General features: G+C 38.2%; 1 protein-coding gene across 8 annotated transcripts in view; it reads right to left on the bottom strand.

Moving 5' to 3' along the window:
* BCKDHB (branched chain keto acid dehydrogenase E1 subunit beta) overlaps positions 1-23,942 on the bottom strand; it is a 360,230-nt gene that overhangs the window by 100,000 nt on the left and 236,288 nt on the right. For 2 of the 8 annotated variants that reach the window (XR_010158078.1, XM_024357306.3), the window contains 2 exons: positions 22,723-22,871; positions 20,279-20,575 (listed from right to left, as the gene is read on the bottom strand). The exons of 4 other annotated variants lie outside the window; for them this stretch is intronic. Coding sequence is in view for 2 of the 4 variants with exons in the window: in XM_024357306.3 (XP_024213074.1) it covers positions 22,731-22,871 (141 nt within the window). In the remaining 2 variants the exon portion in view is untranslated. Of the gene's footprint in view, positions 1-20,278; positions 22,872-23,942 lie in introns of those variants that run through there. 2 more of the 8 variants (XM_024357311.3, XM_063813223.1) reach the window with 1 other exon arrangement.

Here is a 23,942-nt window from a genome sequence, read left to right as displayed (position 1 = left end):
TGAGAACAACACTGAAAATATTATGTAAATCACTTTATGCATAACACATTATCACTTGTAGGGTCAACAGCACACTTGGGTTATAAGTTTAAATTGGATTCTTTAATCCTTCTTTTCCTTTTGGATTTTTTTCTCTCACCGTTAAAGAGAGATGTTGCTGACTATGTCTATGAGCATGTGCTAGGGTTGCACTAGACAGTAAGCCATATTTGGTGTGTTTTTTTTTTCCAGTTATAGTTGTGGCATACAGTATACTAAACATTCAAACTCTTTCCCCAAGATCAAATTGTGTCCCATGATACGCATCTGGCTGATGTTGCTGAGAGATGGAAATTCAATCTGCGTCTTTGAAAGATATTCCTCTCAACATGAAGCCAACTGGCCCACATGGAACTCGACTCTACAACTTCTGCTTCATTAGCAGCTAATGAGTAGAGCTCAGTGCCAAACAACAGGAAAATTCCTCCTTTTATTATTCCAGGTTCAAGGCTATGGCATTGGTCTAAAGAGTAAAATTGGCCTGCAGAAAATTGCAACACATGCCACACTAATAAAAACACAAACTGCATATACTGTAAGACATCTTTGAGTGATTATACCTGAAAGACTAATATCAGTTGTACTGAGATCATTTGCTTTCCAACTATTTCCAAATGTGTTATATTATAGCCTCCTATTCAGGACTAATTCCTGGGCCCAACTGTTGCAGGAAGTCAGGGACCCCAAATGGAGGGACCGGCTGGAGCCACAGCAGAGGAACATAAATTGTGAAGATTCATGGACATTTATCAGTTCCCAAATAATACTTTTATAATTTCTTACGTCTGTCTTTACTTTAATCTCTTAATCCTGTTATCTTCATAAGCTGAGGATGTACGTCACCTCAGGACCACTGTGATAATTGTGTTAACTGTACAAATTGATTGTAAAACATGTATTTGAACACTATGAAATCAGTGCACTTTGAAAAAGAATAGAATAACAGCAATTTTTAGGGAACAAGGGAAGACAACCATTAGGTCTGACTGCCTGAGGGGTCGGGCAAAAAGAGCCATATTTTTCTTCTTGCAGAGAGCCTATAAACGGACATGCAAGTAGGAGAGATATCACTAAATTCTTTCCTAGCAAGGAATATTAATATTAATACCCTGGGAAAGGAATGCATTCCTGGGGGGAGATCCTCTGGGAATGTCTGTCTTATGCAGTTGAGATAAGGACTGAGCTACACCCTGGTCTCCTGCAGTACCCTCAGGCTTACTAGGGTGGGGAAAAACTCTGCCCTGGTAAATTTGTGGTCAGACGGGTTCTCTGCTCTCAAACCCTGTTTTCTGTTGTTTAAGATGTTTATCAAGACAATACATGCACCACTGAACATAGACCCTTATCAGTAGTTCTGCTCTTGCCCTTTGCCTTGTGATCTTTGTTGGACCCTTATCAGTAGTTCTGCTTTTGCCTTTTGTCCTGTTCCCTCAGAAGCATGTGATCTTTGTTAGACCCTTATTAGTAGTTCTGCTTTTTGCCCTTTGAAGCATGTGATCTTCATACCTACTCCCTGTTCTTATACCCCCTCCCCTTTTGAAACCTTTAATAAAAACTTACTGGTTTTGAGGCTCAGGCGGGCATCACGGGTGTACTGATATGTGATGTCACCCCCAGTAGCCCAGCTGTAAAATTCTTCTCTTTATACTCTCTATTTCTCAGCTGGCCAACACTTATGGAAAATATAAAGAACCTCCATTGAAATATTGGGGGTGGGTTCCCCCAGTACCCAACTTTGCTTTCAACAGGTTCACTGATTGTATGGGGAAAGCCAAAGTAGGAGCAAATCTGTGTTTCTATGAATTGCCAACATTTGTTCCTGTTATCATGAGTCTGTTTTTACAGTCTGAACAAGTTTTTATTTTAATCTCAACTGAAAGCCACTGAGTTTAAGGCTCCTGATAAATGAGTAGTTTTACTCTTTGGTGTCAGTGTCTACAACAAAGAGTCTTGAAGAAAAAAGTGAGAGTCTACTTATCTCTGAAATAGACTAATGAATACGTTTTACTTATGGAGTAATACTTGTCTCAAAATTACTTCGAAACATCAGAAAGTAGGGCTGTCCTCTCACCAGTACTTTATGGCTCATGACCTCCCTGCCTGCATCAAGACACAAATAGACCTGGATCTCCTCCCTCTCCCTCCCGGCCAAATGCCCTCTTCAGAGTCAATAGCAATGCCTGATTGAATGATTTGTGCCTCCCTGCAGGCCTCTTGGCTGCCAGTAACTCACTTCAGAGTCTTGGTCATTTGTGGTGTGTCTTGAGGATGCTCACTAGCTGTTCTCTTCCTCAGTTGGTTCTATTCATTTCTGGTTTGGGGTAATTGCATGTTTGAGTTCACAGTAAAAATAAAAATATGTAAGTGATACACACTGTAAATCTTATTGCACATGATTCATACACACATGAATTTAAAAAGAAGAAAAACAGGCAGGATATCACTGTAGGAGTATTGTTAGTTATTTCAAACTTTATAAAGAAGAAAGTGTTGTGTGTTTGTTGGAAGTATTTGTGAATTGTTAGCAACTTTTACCCCACTGCCTTGCATATCTGCAAATCAATGGAGTAAATAACAGTGATTTGGTTCTCCTTAGAAGTAGCCCGGGGTTCACTGCAATGCCATTAAGACTATAAGTAAGCATGGTGTTATACAAATGTCAGTCATCTACAAGCCACCTACGTAATTTTTGCCATATTAACATATTCTTTGTACTCATAATCTCAATATTTTTATGTAGACCTCCTCAGACTTTTAGTGAGTTAAGTCTATTTTAAAAGAAAACTGTAAAACACTGCTGTACTCCTTGTGCTTCACTGGATTGCATATTCTGGGTAGCATGGACATTTCTTTTGTAATCTCCTTGGCCCACAGCCCTGTGCTATGCTCATATATTATGACAATAAAGTATGTATGACAGTGTTCATAGATTGAGATCATCTTTTCTAACTTCAATGAGCTTAGTACATGAATAATTTTCTATACAAAATCATAGAAAATTCAAAATGTTAATTTTCTTGTGTGATAGAAAAGGAACGAGAAAAAAGTTGCACCCAAAGACTCACAGGATTTCAGACTTTGACATTCTGATGATCTTTTATTTGAAAAGACAAGAAAATAATATTTTCTAAAGATAAGCTCTTGAAAAAACAGTTTCTTGTAACCAAAAACATATTAACCCTTGGAATTGTATGGTAATCTCGGTCGTTTCAGAAATCCAGTGCCAATATGCTCAATCAAATTCTCATCAATGAAAAGAATAGGGACGTTGAAAAGGTAGAATAGCAGCAGAAATAAAAGTGACCTTTTGGAAATTACTTTTGCTTTCATTGTTTGTGTTCAGATTTGAAGAGTATTCACTATTTGTTTTGCTAAAAATCTTCCAAGTGTCATTAAACTGAGAACTTGGGGCATCTTGTCTGACTTTAGGTAGGGAATAATTACCATTTGCACCCTACAAATGTGGGTAAGCTTGCACTGAAATAAACCATCCAAATCCATGATGAACATCAAAATTGTAGACATAAGGAGAAGAGTGGAAAATTGTAGTATGACAAAATAGCTACATTTAATTATGTAAAATTACATAGAATTTTAGTCTTCTTTAGAGGTGCTTTATTTAAACTTACATCTAAAGGCACGTCTTTGGTTAATGCAACTTTCATTTCAAGTCCAGGAGTTGACAGAACATTTATTAAATTTAAAATTCAAGCAGATTGTAATGCTTGCAATTTTGAAAGTTATAGGGCCACTTTTCTGAGAAAAAATATTATTTAAAACTGTGAGGTCCACTTGATCCCCTTTGTTCACATCAAATCTCTCATGTGCCCCTACCTATGAATTTTTTTCTGCTCTTTTGCAGAGAATAAATCTCATTTTAGGTAACAGAGTGAGTCTACTCAAGACTTTCTCTTCCAGCCAGGCAGCATTTTAAGAAATGGTGTCCCTCTATACATGGCCTTTGCGGATCCTATGACCATTCTTGGTTGCCCTTATCTGTGAGTCACCCCAGAGAAGCCACAAGAGTGACCCAGCACTATTCCCACAAGAAAAGACACTCTGGGTGGCTTGCTGTCTGGTTAGCCGGAGGACTGAAAAATCAGTGCTATCAACTTCTGACTACACTGAGCAGCTCATTAAGCATCATTATGCCCATTATTTCCCCTGGCTCCTACAGTCCCTTTCTGAAGAAAGCATTGGCGTACACTCTGTAAAACAAGTTCTACTATCCTGGCTATAGGGTATTCATTGAACCAGGAACTTGGGGCTCAACAGTGTCGCTTTGAGTCAAAATGTGATCAGAGAAGAGAAAACCAAAGATACCATGAAAATAAGATCAAGTTGACGATCACAGAGAAGAAATAAGCAGCCGCTTTCCCAGGGCTGCCTCAGAGCCCAGACAGGCTTTCAGTTCTAGTCCATGTTTGTCCTTACAAGTAATCATTACTTCTTCCTTTCTCTAAAGCTCAGGTCAGAATCTCATTTTGAAGCAACTCAGAGAAAGCCTCTGAGTTGGTATACACAGATGGCATATCTAAATAATAATACAATAAATAAATATAATTCTTTAATTATACAACTCCCAGGACCACTCTTTCTATATAAAATGTGGACTTTACTCTCTGGAGCAACTCTCTAGCTCTCTCCCATGCATGTTCTTTCTCTCAGAATCTGCCTCCTCTCCTATTCTCATTTCAAGCCACAAAATGTGTCCTCTGTGTGCAAAACAGCATTTAGAGATCACAAAGATGGAAACATGACAATCCCTCTTTCATGTGCGGCTTCCAAGCCTTGGTGTAACAGAGGCTCCATTTTTCCAAACTCTGCTTGCAACTGCTTTGTTAGCTACCAGTGTCAACATGACCACTTGAAGAATTTTGCTGAAGCAGAGGAAAAGCACTAGTTCTAGAGGGGGTGAGTGCTCCTATTTGATCATAGTAAGAGCAGCATCAGACAGGACAGTCTAAAAAGGACTCACCATTCCCGGCCCCAGGGGGCTTTCCTGCTACACTAAAGGAGAACACATCCATCCACATTTCACCTTAACCTTCCTCTACTAAGTTCTGGATAAAATACCTTACTTATGAATAAATAATAACAACAGTCATAACTCCTTTAGAGAGAGGGACCTGTCAAATGTACTCTACTAGAGATGCCATCTTTTCCCAGCCCTCCACATGCAGTGCACCTGCACACTCTGTCCCAATGGAAGAGCAGGAGTAGACACCTGACCCAAGCTGGGCCAATTATTCTCCCTCCTGGGAACTTCGAATTAGAATGAACAAGTATTGAGTTTGTTAATCATGTGACGCCAAGCTGGAAAGCCAGCAGGAAGAGGCTACCATTTTAAAGCAGCCCAGCACAAGGTGATGAGTAAATTAAGCAGCAGTCAGCAGAGAGAAAAGAATGAAGCTGGCATGCAGCATAGAGAGATACCGGGAGGCCCCTGGAAGACATGAAGGGAGAAATAAAGGTGGGGAAATAAAATGAAAAGCTATATAACTTTCTAATTTTTTTTCTTTTTTTTCTTTTTTTTTTTTTTGAGATGGAGTCTTGCTCTGTCACCCAGGCTGGAGTGCAGTGGTGGATCTCAGCTCACTGCAACCTCCGCCTCCCTGGTTAAAGCGATTCTCCTGCCTCAGCCTCCTGAGTAGCTGGGATTACAGGCATGTACCACCACACTTGGCAAATTTTTGTATTTTTAGTAGAGACGGGTTTCACCATATTGGCCAGGCTGGTCTCGAACTCCTGACCTCAAGTGAGTCGCCCACCGCAGCCTCCCAAAGTGCTGGGATTACAGGCTTGAGCCACTGTACCTGGCCAATAATTCTTATAAGTCCTAGAGTTCTTGCTGAAATTAGATTCCTTAAATAAATTTCAACTTGCTTAAACCAACGAGTAGATTTGGGGTCCTCACAATGAAATATACATGTACCAGTCGATTTCTTCTAATAAAAAAATGGCATCACTAAGTAGCAATCTGTGAACATAAGGGTCTTAGTTTTAGTCATAGCTGACATTAAAGAGATTACATTTGGAGATCACTTTATACTTATCACTTATTTTCTTCCATCTAAATTATTATACTTATAACAGGAGTACCACAAATTCCATTATTCATTGAGCTACTTCTGTGCATGGTGATGAATAAGTCAGGATTCCTTCCTGTTGGGGGCTGGGAATCAATGATGTCAACGAATAATGACAATGATGTGTGAAAAGTCTGTCATAGAGGCATAGGCTGATGTTCTAGGGCTTTGGAGACAATACCTTATTTGATTTTTCACCTACTTCAAAGACAGTTACAAGAATCTACACTTGGCAAAAACAGTCACACAAGACAGGTAACCATTAGTTTAGTTTCAGTAATTTGTACTTGAAGCCTGAGGAAATAAAGTATTGTTCACTTGGCACATAATTGGCATTTAATAGATATGAGCCTCCTCCCCAATGTCTTGTCATCCCTAACCACCTCCAATCACCATTTTAACAGTTAAAAATCAGGCATAAGAAAAGATTAGGCAATTTGTCAACTTGCCTGAGAACACAACTTAATTTAGAGCTGACAACTGAACAACATTCTTTTCACTCTGAGGTAAAATTTCCCAGCAAGATGTCAGAAGAAATATACAGTCTTCTATTTAAACACGTGTGTTGGCCAGGCGCAGTGGCTCACACCTGTAATCCCAGCACTTCGGAGGCCAAGGTGGGCAGATCACAAGGTCAGGAGTTTGAGACCAGCCTGACCAACATGGTGAAACCCTCTCTACTAAAAATACAAAAATTAGCCAGGCGTGGTGGCATGCGCCTGTAATCCCAGCTACTCAGGAGGCTGAGGCAGGAGAATCGCTTGAACCATGGAGGCAGAGGTTGCAGTGAGCCCAGATAGCGCCACTGCACTCCAGCCTTGGCGACAGAGGGAGATTCTATCTCAAAAAACAAACAACAATAAAAAACAAGCGTATTAAGCCACAAACTGGCTTATCTCTTCTCCCTCCTGAGGTGGCATTAAAATGATAATAAAAGCTTTTTTAAAAGTATAAACCCTAGTGACAAAGAAAACAGGAGGACACAAACACAACATCAGAAGAATGATAGAAATGAGTTTCCAAGGAAGAAAGTCCCAGTTCACCACGGGAAGGGTGGTGCAGGGGAGGGCCAGCCAATGGGGAGAGTTGACTGGCTGTGCCAAGGCCTTTAGAGGTTTTTGGCGTGGCACACAGTAGGTGGAGGCAAGAGAAGAGAGCACGAAGATTCCCTTCCTGCCCTCCTACGAGGAGAACAAGGTCTCTACCTGCTCAGTGAGGGACCAGTGCTCTGCCTCCGGAGAGGCTGAGAGGGAGAGGCTTTGGGAGCAGGAAACCAGGTTCAGAGCAAGAGCAGAATGATGCGCAAGGAACAAAACATGGGAACTAATGTCACGTGCAGGCCTCAGACCCACGAAGAACTTGGTGAACTGGGCTGCTGCCCATTAGGGGAGAGATTCGAACTATTTTTGTGTGAAAAAGCCCCAGAGTAAATCCTCTCATGTACACACTAACAATGTTGGGGCCCTCTCAGAGTGATTGATTTGCTGCCTCATTATTCAGAAATGAAGGCCACTGCTTGTCATGCCACACATCCACAGGTCTCCTAGGCAGCTCTTTTAAAAAATCAATTTATTTTATGATAGTCACATAAAATTTACTATTTTAAAGTGAAGGATTCAGTGACATTTAGTAAACTTGTAATGTTTTGCAGCCACCACCTCTATTTAGTCCCCATCGCTACAAAGTAAAACTCTGTTCTTATTAAGCACTTTCTCTCCATTCTCCCCTTCCCATGATCCCTGGAAATCACCAATCTCCATTCTGTTTTCATGAATGTATCTATTCTAGATATTTCATATGAAAGGAATCATACAATATGTGACCTTTTGCATTGACTTCTCTCAATTGGCGTAATGTTTTGGAGGTTTATCCACGTTACCACATGTATCAGTACTTCATTCATTTTTATGATAGAATAATATTCCACTGTGTGAATACACTACAATCCAGATCGGCTTTTGATGCCTCAGTTGAATAAAAACAATCGACAATCACCATACATAAGGCAAAAGAGAGAAACCAAAATAAACAGAAAAATGAAAACTGGAGAAAACAATATAAATCAGAGAACACAGTAAAACTTTTAAAAAAGTAACAACTCATATCCTGAAAGATTAAAAAATGCACACCCATATGTGTATCTATTTGTGTATATATGTGTATATTTACTGTATACACATATCTACAGCTATATGGCATCCTTAAAATAATAAGAGGATGCTGTGAGAAAAACAAAGGTTAAAAAGAAATAGTTGGCCAACATAAAAATAATACATAGAAGGTTAGGAAGATAAGGAAATATCCCAAAAAGTCTGATCAAGAGAAATTTTGAGAGAAAAAAAAATGACATATACAATTGTGAGAAGAAAATTAAGCAATGGCCTATTTTGAAAAACAAATGTTTCTTAGTCTAAAATTCTACACTCAGCCAAACTATTAGTCAAGGGTTAGAGTAAGGACATTTTCTGACATGAATGGTCTCAGAAAATTAGCTTCTCATGAATACTTTCTAAGGAATCTATTTGTGTGCTCCAACAAAGTGCAAGAAGAAAAAAGCATGGATACAGGACACAGGAGATGTAAGTTGGCAAACAGGATGAAAGAGCTCCAGCTCAACAACAGCTGGGTCACAGGCTGAGACATGACCAGTCCAGGATTGCGCAGAAAACTGAAGACTTTCAGAGCATTGTTGCAAATAAAGTACAGCGTATGGACACAGCCATAAATTTCCATCAGCAGAGTACACAGCCATCCAAACTCCAGGCCTGCCCAGGAAAACATAGCACAATTAAAAATTATCTGCACTTTTCAGCAGCTTCAAGGTCGAAGTTTTGTATGTAGTTAAACAGATATTTACCTGTCTCCTATGATATGGAGAAGCTGGGTGCTGTGTACTGCTTATTCTCCATTTGCCCCTCCAAATTCATTCTCCACCCTTCTTTGCCTTCTCTATGTCAAGAGAGGCTGACTCCTAGGGACTGCATCAGCAGGCTCCCTTGGCCTCCATCTTGCAATTGGGTTTAGCCAGTGGGAAGCACTGGCAGGCAATCAGAAGGCAGGAGGAGAGACTAGGATATACTCCCCTCTCCATTCTGTTTCAACAGCTGTGCTTTTTCCTTTATGGCTGCATCTCTTATCTGGCAGCTCCTCTTCCATGGCTGTAGCTCTCACTAGGTTCCAGGACAATTCCCTCCTCCTTGCTCCTTCAGGCAAGGGAATGGTAATGACTTCCCACAGTTGCTAGTTCCTGGGTGCCTCACCCTTCCTTCCCAGTTCCCTTAATCCGCCCATACCTTTGCAAAGAGTCCCATTATTAAACTGTATTCAATGACAAACCTTTGAATATGACATCTTTTTTTCTGCTATGACCCTAAATAATAAACTTTTTAAAGCTTAATTTAAAAAGTCAAACTTTAAAAGGGCACTAGTATATTATTGTAGGTGAATTATTTGTTTTTAATCTTCCCTTTTGAGTTTAACAAATCGTGTGGGGGGGGGCGGGGGAGAGAGAGAGAGAGGGAAAAGGACAGGAAGAGGCAGAGGCAGAAGGAGTCGGGGGTGACAGAGAGACAGAGAAAGTTTGAGATGAAGAAAAAAATACCATATTTTATTGATTCCAGGTTCTTGCAGTAATCAGACAGATAAAAGATCCTTTAATACTGGTGCTTGGACAGTGTTTTACAAAACAGAAAGATTATGCAATACTTAATATTTGGTAACAATTTTTAGCACATAGTAAATATTTTATTACTTTGTGTAATAAACATTCTGAAAAATAAATTCTTTCATTATGATATAACTTATGATCCTCACCCTAACATGGCTATGTTCTCTAATTACTCCTTTGTAAGTAAAATCATAAGTAATAGTTGTAATCACAAGTAATACTAGTTTTAATCACAATACACATATAATTTTGAATCCTGATTTTTCTACTTAAAAGTATGTAATGACCATGTTACTATCTTGCTACATAATTTTCATAATCATCATTTGAAAACTGTACATTGTACCTGATCATATGGATATACCATAAATCACAAACCACAGCTATACCATATTATCCTAGGCAATGTTCCTATAATCTATTTGAACACTTTCATTGTTCAGAAAATAACATCAAATAAATCTGATGGACATGAATTCTTCCCTTAGAAGAGTAAGCCAAGCTGGGACTTAAAGTGTGTTTGCTCTAGAATCTAGAGTGGCCTGTAGGATTGACAGGCAAGTTGGCCAATGGTGTATGTGTACTGAGAAACAAAGCAGCCCCTTCAAGAAGCCCATTCTCTGGGAAAAGTGAGCTTGGGACTCAGATAGTGCTTGAGTCCTGGAGAGGGACAAAGGTTCTAAGTACAACAATCGGTCAGTTAATTCACTTGTCTGATGAACAGCTGTGAGGCCTGTTTCACCAAATATTGATGAGATGTTGTGATCACCAGTCACATTAATTTGGGATCCCTGTATCTCAACAAGAGGAGAAGGATTTTTCTACCTCCAGAGAGAATAAGAGCACTGTCACCACTCCAACAACCCAAAGAAGTATAGCTTCAATAGTGAGTGTCAGCTGCAGGCGGCACCTGTGGCAGTAGCAGCCCTTAGGTGCCTTCCATAGCTACCGGCAGCAGATATTTCTGCTGGGAGACGGAGCCAGAGCCAGAGAGAACCATGTACTCCATGTGGTTGTGCAAATTCCTTGTGTTTGAAAGCAACCCTCATGCAATTCCCCAAAATAATTAGGGAAACCCTTGTGGGTTGTCTAGCCTTTGGGATAGATTTTTTTTAAAAAATACTATTTGTTACTGTTAACATAGGGTCTAAATTGCCCTCTGGGTTAGGGAAGACTAGGAAAAAATGAATTGAACTTTATAATTTTTATGCTAGGAGGGAGGGTACCTAGACATTTACTATACTGTTCTCCAAAATATTTCACTTAAAAGATAAAATCACGGTGCAAGTAAACATGCTTTAATAGAAGGAGTGTAAATATGGCAAATTTACACAAAGTATTTTCTTCCTTTTTTTTTTTTTTTTTTTTTTGAGACAGAGTCTCACTCTGTTGCCCAGGCTGGAGTGCAGTGGCACGATCTCGGCTCACTGCAACCTCTGCCTCCCGGGTTCAAGAGATTCTCCCACCTCAGCTTCACAAGTAGCTGGGATTACAGGCGTGTACCACCATGCCCAGTTAATTTTTGTGTTTTTAGTACAGATGGGGTTTCACCATGTTGGCCAGGCTAGTCTCGAACTCCCGACCTCAGGTGATCTGCCTACCTAATTGTAGATGACACAAACAAATGGAAAAACATCCCATGAATTGGAATAACTAATATCATTAACATAACCATACTGCTCAAAACAATCTACAGATTCAATGAAATCCCTATCAAGATACCAACATCATTTTTCACGGAATTAGAAAAAACAATTCTAAAACTCATATGGAACAAAAAAGAGTCCAAATAACCAAAGCAGTCCTAAGCAAAAGAACAAAGCTGGAGGCATCACATTGCTTGATTTCAAATTATACTATAAGGCTATAGTAATCAAAACAGCACAGTAATGGTATAAAACCAGACACATAGATTAATGGAACAGAATAGATAACACAGACATAAGATCACATATTTACAGCTAACTGATCTTTGACAAAGCCAATAAAAACATACACAAAGGACACCCCTTTCCATAAATGGTGCTGAGAAAATAGATTCACTATATGCAAAAGAATGGAACTGAACTCCTATCACTGTATACAAAAATCAACTCAAGATGAATTAAAAACATAAAAGTAAAACCTGAAACTATAAAAACACCAGAAGAAAACCCAGGGAAAACTCTTCTGCACATTGGTCTAGGCAAATTATTTATGACTAAGACCTCAAAAGTGTAAGCAATAACAACAAAAAAATAGGGCCAAGCATGGAGGCTCACACCTGTAATCCTAGCACTTTGGGAGGCCAAGGCGGGTGGACTGCCTGAGCTCAGGAGTTCAAGACCAGCCTGGGCAACACAGTGAAACCCCGTCTCTACTAAAATACAAAAAAATTAGCTGGGCATGATGGCATGTGCCTGTAATCCCAGTTACTTGGGAGGCTGAGGCAGGAGAATTGTTTGAACCCGTGAGGCAGAGGTTGTAGTGAGCCGAGATCACCCCATTGCACTCCAGCCTGGGTGACAGAGTGAGACTCTGTATAAATAAATAAATAAATAAATAAAGACAAATGGGATATAATTAAACTAAACTAAAAAACTTCTGTACAGTATAACAGATGATCAATAGGGTGAATAGAAAACCTGCATAATGAGAAAACATTTTTGCAAACTATTCATCCAACAGGAGACTAATATCCAGAGTCTACAAGAAACTAATTCAACAAATACAAAAAATAATCTCATTAAAAATGGGCAAAAAATATGAATATACATTTCTCAAAAGAAGACATACAAATTTCCTACAGGTGTATGAAAATTCTCAACATCACTATTCATCATAGAAATGCAAATTAAAATGAGACATCATCATACCTTAGTCAGAATGGCTACTATTATTTTACTTTTTATTTTTTTTTGAGATGGAGTCTCACTCTGTCGCCCAGGCTGGAGCGCAGTGGCGTGATCTCAGCTCACTGCAACCTCTGCCTCCCGGGTTCAAGCGATTCTCCTGCCTCAGCCTCCCAAGTTGCTGGGACTACAGGCACGTGTCACCACACCCAGCTAATTTTTGTATTTTTAGTAGAGATGGGGTTTCACCATGTTGGCCAGGATGGTCTTGATCTCTTGACCTTGTGATCCACCCACCTCAGCCTCCCAAAGTACTGGGATTACAGGCGTGAGCCACTGTGCCTGGCCACAGAATAGCTATTATTAAAAGACAAAAAAAAAACACATTTTAGTGAGAATGAAGAGAAAAAAGAATCCTATACACGTTGATGGGAATATAAATTAGTACAGTCTCTAAGGAAAACATGGAAATTTCTCAAAGAATTAAAAATACAACTATCATTCCATCCAGTCATCACACTACTGGATATCTATGCAAATGAAAAGAAATCAGTGTATCAAAAAGATACCTGCACTCATGTGTTTATCATAGCACTATATAGAGTCAACCAACGAATGATTGGATAAAGAACAGATGGTGATTATATACACAATGAAATATTATTTAGTGATTAAAAAGAGTAAAATCAGATTTTTTTCAGGAACATAGATGGAACTGGAGGTCATTATCTTAAGTAAAACAAGCCAGACACGGAAAGTCAAATATCACATGCTCTCACTCATAAGTAGGTGATAAAAAATGTGTACACATGGACATAGAGAGGGGAATAATAGAGAATGGAGACTCAGAGAGGAGAGGGAGTTGGAAGGCAGTGAATGATGAGAAATCACTTAATGGGTACAATGTATGTTATCTGGGTGATGGAGACTCTAAAGTCTTGACTTGAAGACTATGCAAGCTATGCATGTAACAAAATTATACTTGTACCCCATAAATTTATAAAAATTAAAAACAAAATAAACTTCCATGGAGTATGGTTTCTAAAGGACAGCTGCTGTGGAACTGCTCATTTTTCTGGCCTAAGGGAAGGCTGCCAGCATTCAACTTTCAGGCTGAGAGTCTGCATTCACTTATTTTGTGGTTAGAACACTTGACATTAACATAGAGTCTGTGGCTAATGTCATATATATGAAATATATGTCATATATTTTAAAAAATTGAGCACAATATATAAACTAATCCCAAGGTGGAGGGTTTTCCCAAAGTATACTTTATTAAAACATGTAGATTTTCCTCTTTCAAATATAATATACTGCAAACTATTAGAATGGTTGAATTAGAATGCTTTTGGTTGCAAGCAATAGAAACCTAACTTGATTACAGAAAATGGTGGTTCATTGGAAGGACCTTGGGCTGATTCCTTACAGAATGAGAGAAAGAATGGAACACTTCAGGCTGCATGTGGCAGAAATGGAGCTAGCCTGGGGGTTGATTGACTGACTCTCTAGAGGCAAGGACCTGGCAAGATTGACTCCATATTGCATTGCAGCATTCCTCAATATAGTGGTTTCACCCTTTTTCAGTTAAAGATGGCCACCTCTTATAGAGAAGGTGGCCATAAATCCCTCCAAAATAACAACTTTCAGCTGAGTGTGGTGGCTCACACCTGTAGTCCCAGCATTTTGGAGGCAGAGACAGGCAGATGGCTTGAGCCCAGGAGTTTAAGACCAGCCTGGGCAACATGGCCAAACCCTATCTCCAAAAAAAAAAAAAAGAAAAAAGAAAAAAGAAAACAAAAAGCCGGGCGCAGTGGCTAACGCCTGTAATCCCAACACCACTTTGGGAGGCCGAGGCGGGCAGATCACCTGAGGTCGGGAGTTCGAGACCAGCCTGATTAACATGGAGAAACCCCGTCTCTACTAAAAATACAAAATTAGTCGGGCGTGGTGGCACATGCCTGTAATCCCAGCGACTTGGGAGGTGGAGGCAGGAGAATCGCTTGAACCCGGAAGGCAGAGGTTGCAGTGAGCTGAGATCGCACCATTGCACTCCAGCCTGGGCAACAAGAGCAAAACTCCGTCTCAAAAAAAAAAAAAAGAAAGAAAGAAAGAAAAAATTAGCTGGGTGTGGTAGCACACGTTTGTAGTCCCAGTTACTCAGGAGGCTGAGGTGGGAGAATTGCTTGAGCCCATGAGGTCGAGGCTGAAGTGAGCCGAGATCATACCACTGCACTCCAGCCTGGGTGACAGAGTGACACCCCGTCTCAAAAAAAAAAAAAAAATTCCAGATCTATTGATATGAAAAATCTTTAAGAAGGGCTCTGATAGGCCCAATTTTGGTCACCTATTCCTTCACCAGTCACAGTGGCCAAGGAGATGGTGTCCTACGACTGCCCAGTCTGAAGTCTGCAGACTTTAACCACTGAAAAAAGGGGACAATACAGACAGGGCCATGGGAAGAATTAACTTGGACCCAGGCCAACTCTCCATTTCTAACTACAAGAACAGAAAAGATGAAAGAAATGAAGAAAAGTTGCCCTCATCACCCTTAAATTGAGTTTTGAATGAGTATTCTACTTTGTCTATATATATACACACACACATAGACACCTTAATGCACAATATTGTCCTAGAGCTACTTAACAAAGAGATGGTTTTGAAATCTATCTGAAGACTATAGGCCTAAAAATACAGAAACAAAGCTTATCTATTGGGGATCCTTGGAATTTAGCCCTATATGAAGGACTCTTTCTGTTTCTGGAATTCTTTAAGAAATGAAGTACAACCCCATGAGTCTGATGTAATAAATAAGAACTAGTATACAAGGTTAAATGTACATAATATCATTTTAAATGTGCACATTAACCAAACAGGCCTCTAACAAAGTGTTTCTCAGGTACAAAGTATAACTCAGGGATAAGCCTTCGCTTCCTTTCTTCTGTCCATTCAGCAACATATTGAGAGCCTTCTGTAGACCAAGCGTTACTCTAGGTTCTGTGGAATTTGTTGTAAACAAAATGGACTAATGGTCCTTTTCCTGGAACCAATAAAACATTGAGGATGGAAGGCAAAAATAAATAAGTAAACAACAACAACAAAAACCCATGATAAATAAGTAGATAAATGTTCCAAATGATCAAGAAAACATTCTTGAAATAATTATTCTAATTCTTTATACCCACTGAATCTTATGAGGGTTCATAGTAAATAAAATACTTACAACAGCCAAATAGGGCTCAGCAAGAAACAAAAGGACTTTTAGCAAATCAAGACCCTGATAATTATTTTATATAAATGGTGGAATAAAATATCCTAATAATGAAGACTTTTGTTTATCAACACTGTGGGCCAACTATTAGGTTTTGCAAAATTATTTCTTCTCCCTCAAAGAAAGGAGCTTTGCAGTATTAACCAATGCAAACACAACCATACATGGTCTGTATTTGCAGATACCATGATTACATAAAAACATAGCTTAACCTTCATAGGATACAGACATATACAGTAAAATGGAAAAAAAAAACCCACTATTTTTATTTAAAAAAACTTCAATTTTAGTTTTTCCTCATGTGGAACTTACTACTTTTATTTTTCGTTTTTCTTGCACTTTTCCTTCTTTGTTCTCGCATTCTTATATCTTCAGTTTTCTTCTTTAAAATATTTAATGTCTATGAATTTACCTCTGAGTAGAATCTTAGCTGAAGCACATCAGTGATCTCATATTCTAAATATTTTGTCATTACTTTTACATTTCCTTCTTGGCTCCACAGTTTCTAAGTGGGGTACTTTTTTATTTCCATGTAGTTGGAATATTTACTATTGATCTAGGATGTGGTCAGAAAACATGGTGCTTTTATAATATTCTTTTCCTTGGGAAATTTACTGTTATTTTTCTTTATTCATGATCAGTAGTTTTAACTACTTATGTATACTTTAAAAGGTGATATAGTTTGTTTGTGGAAATAAAAAAGTTTAAAACATATTTCTATTGATTCTATTCTACTATGTATATAACCAAAATAGCCTATATTCTTTTACTCTAGTCTACTTCATCTATCAAATTGCAAGTAAAGTGATAAAGTCATCTTCTACAACTGTTCTCTCCATATCTTTTGTAACTGTAAAGTTTTCACTTGTATTTTAATACTACACATTTGTAACATAAAGGATTTAACTGTCATACTTTCCTTCACTATGATGTATTCCTTTTGTCAATTTCGAATGCATATTTTCTTCTATTTTGTCTGATATAAATTATGCCATATTTGTTTTCATTTTCATTTTTGCCTAACATATTTTTCCATTTTCAAATTTTCACCTTTCTAGGTCAATTTATTTCAAGACTTCCTGGTGAACAGCTTTTAATTGGATTTTGTTTTTTAACCCAACCTAAGTTCTTTCTTATTAATTAGGGAATTCACCTGATTACATTGATGTCTTGTGTTTGACTTTGCTTTATCCTATTTTTCTTTCCTTGCTGTCCCCCCACTACCCACCCCTCATTTGTGTTGCAGGGGCCATTTCTTAGTTAACTTTGTACCTAAGAATCTAGCCCGGTGCCCGGCCCATAACAGGCACTCACTAAATGTTTGTGAAATGAAATAATACATTTAGTATAGACCATTTGTGCAATGATGTGGAAGACACATATGCTGCTTTTAGTTCTATTCGTGGTTAAGTTTTTGAAGCATTTAAAAGCCATTATCAAACTTTCAAGGTTAACAGCAGAATAATGCAGTTACACTCTTCTTTCCTAAAGATGAAGAGTTTAGAAGTTTTGAACTCCTTTTGGCAAATCTACTACTCCAGTCTTTGTCAAATTAAGTCATATTTATGATCATCACTATTTTCTTATTTTTGCAATATGGAGCCATCACTTCACATAAAAGTGTATTTAAGACAATTATTTAGATATACACCTTTTTACTTGTTTCTATTTTCAGTTCCAGTCCTTCCAGTTATGACACCTTCATTCTTGTTACTGTTTTATTTCCAACTTTTCTGGTAAATATCTCTAATTAGTATATTCAGAGAGGTGCCAGGGTTTCTAAATCTTTAACCATATATGAATATTTTCTATTGCTTTCCAAACCCGATGGCCCAAGTTTAAAGTATATCAGGATCTCTAAATCTCATGTTGCCCTGGAGGTTCCAATGTGACTTTTTTGGGGTCATGTTCCTCATCCATCAGGCCAAAGATTTCTGCTAAAAGTAACATAGTCTGTGTGCCTAGCTGGTTAGCAGCTATCAGTTGTAGATTCAGGTGTACTTGGAGCAGGTGAAAATTTGAGACACAGTCTTTTAGACTGCAGTGTCATCGACAAGGCTGAGTCTAATACTTTTTGTTTCTGCATGGGTATCCTCACTTTCTATTCTGAGGTACCTGGCTGGGTCTGGGTCAGGGCCATCTCTGTGGCTAACACTGCACAGTGTTGGGATTGGCAGCCTCTCCAGAACCACATGTGGTGGGGAGAGGGAGTTCTCTAAACAAACAGCAGTGCTGTTTCTAGAAGTTGGAGGCCGGGATGCTAGGCAGCCAGAAACCACATGTATCCACTCTAGGCAAGCTGATGAGAAAGGGATTACATGAAACCAAATGTGGACCTTCTAAGTGGGTCTTCTAAACATTTTGACCAAGAGTTTTTAGATTATGAGATTTAAACCTAAGGAATTGAGATAATTTTCTGAATCTTATACCTCATTTTTTTTTTAAATATACACAGAACTTTTAGTTAGCTATATAACACCTTGTTCAGGCAAGAGGGAAGAATGAGGGAAAACATTCTAGAAGTTCTGAATCTTATTTTTTTTTTAAATGTACACAGGTCTTTTAGTTAGCTATTCTATTAGTTGCATAGAATGCAGTTATTATATTTTTTCCTGAAAGAATTAGACACATTAAACCACAGAAATTAAATTAGTTTATAGATCCATGTTGTCACAAGAAGCTGACATTATTATGTGAGGCCGGGAGCAGTGGAGGATTTTGGACCTGGCATTCATTTAAAATCTCTCAAGTGCCTTCTTGCCACTATTTTCTTATTTTCATAATATGGACTCTTTCTTTCATGCAAAAATGTATTTTGGCAATAAATTAAATGTGTATGTATGTCTTATGCCATAGATTGAGTTTAGTGTTAACTGTAAAGGTTTATTGGAAGAAAAGGGAGTGTTTACTTGTGGGGACTGCAGGGCTAACTAGAGGTGAAAAGAGGCTTTCAAATACAGGCATTTAGTACATAGATCATCCTCATAGTTATTCTCACACTTGCTATTTCAAAAATAGAGTTAAAGAAAGTAAAATTAAAATAGCTAAGAGTAAATCCTTAAAATACCAAATGAATAGAAAATATAGCATTAGAAAGATACAACAGCCATAACAAATTAATTCCACTAAAATCAATATGTTTAACTACAACCCACTGTAGGCCAAGGTGGCAGACCACCGTACATGTCCTGTTCTGCTGGACTGACGGTGTCAGTGCAGAGTTCCCTGTAGGATGCTTTGAGCCATTAGTGGAGAATAAAGACCAAAGCCAAAGTCCATACTGAGTTTTGGCATCTTAAACTCAGAATGTTCTGTATGGTAAGCCAACTGAACTCCCTAAATCTTTTCCAAACTTGTTGCTGACAAACTACATCTTTTCCCTTCCTATGCTGTACAAGTTTTTCTATTTTTAATCCAAGGACAGGGTTTTATTTTTACAAATGATTGGGTTCATTATTTCAGATCATAGCTATTCAGACTCTGTGATCAAGTGCCTTTACTTTGCCTCCAAGTTTCTGGTAATCTACAGAAGTGACCTTCTGTATCCTCCTTCAAATTGCTGGTAAAAATAGATAGGACACAACTTGTTAAATTACAGTTTTAAAGGGACACATACAATTGTAGTTATAGAAAAGTGTTCTTTTTTTTTTTTTTTTTGCTTTTTTCCAGTGTTTCTAGAGAAAGGAAAACATGACAACCCTCATTCTTTGCTTTATGGGGGTAGAGACCTTTTTCCTGGAACCCATGAGAGGAAATCTTCTGGAACTATGGGAGGGGAGATGTGTCAGGGATGAGGGGTTCTGCTGGAGGATTCGTTATTTAGAAAGGCTAAGGCTTGTCTAAAATGTGGTGAAGGGCAGAAGAGGCAGAGTAAGAAACAAGAGGACTGGACAATGTCCCCAATAAGGAGGTTTCCTCCTGTCAGAGTCATCTGTTGTTGCTACTGTTGTTTTTTCTTTTTATCTAAGTAATAATATAAAGAACATGGGCAAAAATTGCTTTGCAACATCATGACAAACACTACAGCTACAGCTAAAACTTGGCAGTTTTGTAATGGACAGGCTTAGGCTGTCCATCTCACGGAAGAGAGGCAGTAGGAAAAATTCTGCCCCACCACCCACCACACACTGGGGAGGTGAGTACATTCATTACGACACCTTGTTCAGGCAAGAGGGAAGAATGAGGGAAAACATTCTAGAAGTTCTGTCAACATATAACCATCCTGGTCATAAAGAACTGAACCAAATACAATAAAGTTGAGAAGTCACCATTTCTATAGTGAATACTGTACTTTAATTCAGATTTAATTAACCAATTCACAAGCTATTACTCTGAAACAAAAACTTTTTACTAAAGGAAAAAAAAAGAACACATACAACCCAAAGACAATTTGATTTTACTTTATTGAATACTATCACACACATAATATTTACGGATGTAATTAAACAGAATTTATAAGATTACCATGTGGAATATTTTTCAAAGTTAATCTGAAACTCTTAATGAAAATCATCAATACATGTGTGTTACAATATAATAATAGAATGTAGAACTTTTCAGCCAATATCATGATGGTTCACTTAATAAAAACTCTCTTTTCAAAAAGAGGTAAGTCGGAGGAAATATAAAAAAAAATTCAGAAAAAAATATTTCCATATCTAGTCAAAATCTTCCAGCTTTTCTGTAAAATAAATTATAGACATTCTCAATTGCATACATGACTATTTTCTTAAATACCATATTTAACTTTTAGCATATTGGAGTTGTTTTTCTTTTATCGTATTTTCAGCATAGGTTTAAATGTTTTTCTTATGTTTCAAAAGGAATACATAATCTAAATTTAAAACCACATCTGAATATTACTTTAAAAATAGCAACGAGGCACGTGGCCACCATCATTACCTTGGCTCTTTATTACGGCTGGTCCATGGAAGGGAACCACATGGACAACAAAAGTGAGGGAGTCCTCTAACCAATTCTAAGTGTGATTTATTGTAGATGCCAGTTGCTTTCACAGACGTTAAGAAGACATCAGAAATATAGCATCTACACCGGTATGTCTGAGAGAATACACGCATCTGTGGGCTAATGGTCCTAACTTCCATCTATAACAATATTCTTAGACTAGAACAGACAGAAAATGTAGGGATTATGGTAGCACAGTGACATATGAGGGAGAGTTAACTTCTCTATCCGCACAAATGTAAAGGCGTTTCACTCTGATTTTCGGTGAGCTAGATTTACTACCCATACACAAAAGTCAAGAATTCTAGCATTTCTGATCTTTAAAAAGTAGAGAATGTGCTATTATACAGAGTTGATTTTGCTTTTGAAAAAGCATGGTTCTTCAAAAGATATTACTATCATTTTTGGAAAAACTAGATATTAAAAGGTAAAGGATCTAATCATATCTACTCATTTTGAAACATTTCAAAATCAGTGTGTCAGTGATAGTAACTTCTATATTAAAACTCTGAAAAGCTAACTTAATAATTTGTAATGTATTCATTTTGTTAGAATAACACCACTGAAGGGGCTGATAAGCATTACTTAGAAAATCATAATGAATAAATACCATTTATTATCCATTATGTAAAAAATATTCACTTGCTAGAAAAGCTTCTGGAAATGGTAGTGGTGCTGGGTTTTGGGGTTTGTTTGTTTGTTTTCAGGTAAAATTTTTCCTTACATACAATAAACAGATCTTTTGCTCAAGAAATCCATTTTTCAGATAATATACAGGCAAGTTTCAGAATGTCATGAATTATCATGTAAATAACTGGAATGTAAATTAACGGTGCTTGAGGGGCCATTTTTAAATACAGAAAGTATGCCTATTCATGAACAGTTTAAGTAGTTGAAAAAATATATACAAAAATAAAGGTTGAAGTTGAAACAATGGTATAAAGTATACTTGCAATCTAAACCATGGTAGAGAGCATCTTCATCTAGTGATTGACTATTCAATGTTAACATATGCATGCATCTATTTTTTAGAAATCACATATACAGGCCAGGCGCGGTGGCTCATGCCTGTAATTCCAGCACTTTGGGAGGCCAAGGCGGGTGGAACACAAGGTCAAGAGATCGAGACCATCCTGGCCAACATGGTGAAACCCCGCCTCTACTAAAAATATAAAAAATTAGCTGGGCATGTTGGTGCACACCTGTAGTCCCAGCTACTCAGGAGACTGAGGCAGGACAATCGCTTGAACCTGGGAAGCGGAGGTTGCCATGAGCCAAGATCGCACCACTGCACTCCAGCCTGGTGACAGAGTGAGACTCGGTCTCAAAAAAAAAAAAAAAAAAAAATTCACATATACATATGCTAGATATGTTTCTATTAAATGTAAATATAGCCAGGTGCAGAGGCTCATGCCTGTAATCTCAGCACTTTGGGAGGCTAAGGCAGGTGGATCACTTGAGGTCAGGAATTTGAAATCAGCTGAGCCAACATAGTGAAACCCCACCTCCAATAAAAACACAAAAATTAGCTGGGCATGGTGGTGGGCGCCTGTAATCCCAACTACTCAGCAGGCTGAGGCAGGAGAATCGCTTGAACTCGGGGGTAGGGGGGAGGTTGCAGTGAGCTGAGATTGCACCACTGCAGTCTAGCCTGGGCGACAGAGTGAGACTCCATCTCAGAACAACAACAACAACAAAAATGTAAATATACTACTATAAATTTGAATTTTTTTTCTAAAGCACATTATTTTCTTCTGAAAGTTGCCTTTTACCAAAATACAAAACACTGATGATTGCTGTGTCTTGGTTAACAGTACGTTAATGTCAGGGGCACATAGTAGCTTTCTCAAGATGCATACCTACCTATATGGTCAATAGTTGATCATTTTTCGAAGGGCATCATAACACTTCCATTTGTCTGGGATGTAGAATGGTTCAAAAATGTGAGGAAATGGTGTGTCATAACCACATACTCTTGATATAGGAGCCTCTAGGTTCAAGAAACATTCCTCCTGCAGACAGAGTCAGGATGCTTAACTTCAAGAATTTTTTTTACTCACAGAAATGAAATAGTGCAACTTAAAATATTTCACTTACTAAAAATACAATTGCATCTAAGGACATTAAAAATATTTAAGTATACTGTAATATGAAAAAAGCAGGTAACCGCATGTTAGCATGATCCCAGTTTTATTATGTGTTTTCATGTATGCATATGCATTTTATACCTGTATATATATCTATTGTCTAAGCCAAACTGGGATAATATCAAATACGCTGTTCTATGAATATAAATGGAAAGAATTATAAAAATGCAACAAATGTTCACAGTAGTTAACTCTGCAGCATGAAACTGGCAATAATATATACCTTCTCATTTTCTGTTTTTCTCACATTTTATACAATGAACATGTATTATTTTCATAATAAATGTTTGTAATTCCTCCATGCCCCAGCCAGACTGAACTTCTATCAGTTACTTAACTATGTTCTCATCTCTCTCATAGTCTGGCTTTTGCAGATAATGCTGGGTCTCTGGCCACTCACACCCCAAGTCCACAGCTCTTTGCCTGACTGATGTGTGTACAAATCTCAGGTTATTACCCGAGGAATCACTCCCGCTGGGAAGCCTTCCTTGACAGCACCTCCCCAGCCCTACAGGGCAGATGAGGAAGGGGCTTGTGCTCTGAGCTCCCAAAGCACTGAACTCGGCATAATCCATTGTAGTTGCCCAATTATCTGTCTTCCATGAGAGACTATGGGTCCCATGAAGCTAGAGATCTGGTTTAAACATGAAAACCTCAACCACAGTAGAACACTGTAGAAAATTATTTTCAGGAGAAAAAAAATGTTACTCAAGTAAAATATTCAAATTTGAATTTATTTTGAAATAGGGTCTCACTCTCTCGCCCAGGCTGAAGTGCAGTGGTGCAAACACGGCTCACTGCAACCTCGATCTTCCAGACTCAAGCAATCCCACCTCAGACTACCAAGTAGCTGTGACCACTTGTGCATATCACCGACGCCTTCCTTTGTTCCTTTTCTTTTTGTTTTTTTTCTTCCCTTTCCTTCCCTTCCTTCCC

The sequence above is a fragment of the Pan troglodytes genome, chromosome 5 (assembly GCF_028858775.2).
Source record: "Pan troglodytes isolate AG18354 chromosome 5, NHGRI_mPanTro3-v2.0_pri, whole genome shotgun sequence".
Taxonomy (NCBI): Eukaryota; Metazoa; Chordata; class Mammalia; order Primates; family Hominidae; genus Pan; species Pan troglodytes.
This window is presented reverse-complemented; position numbering and strand designations above follow the sequence as displayed.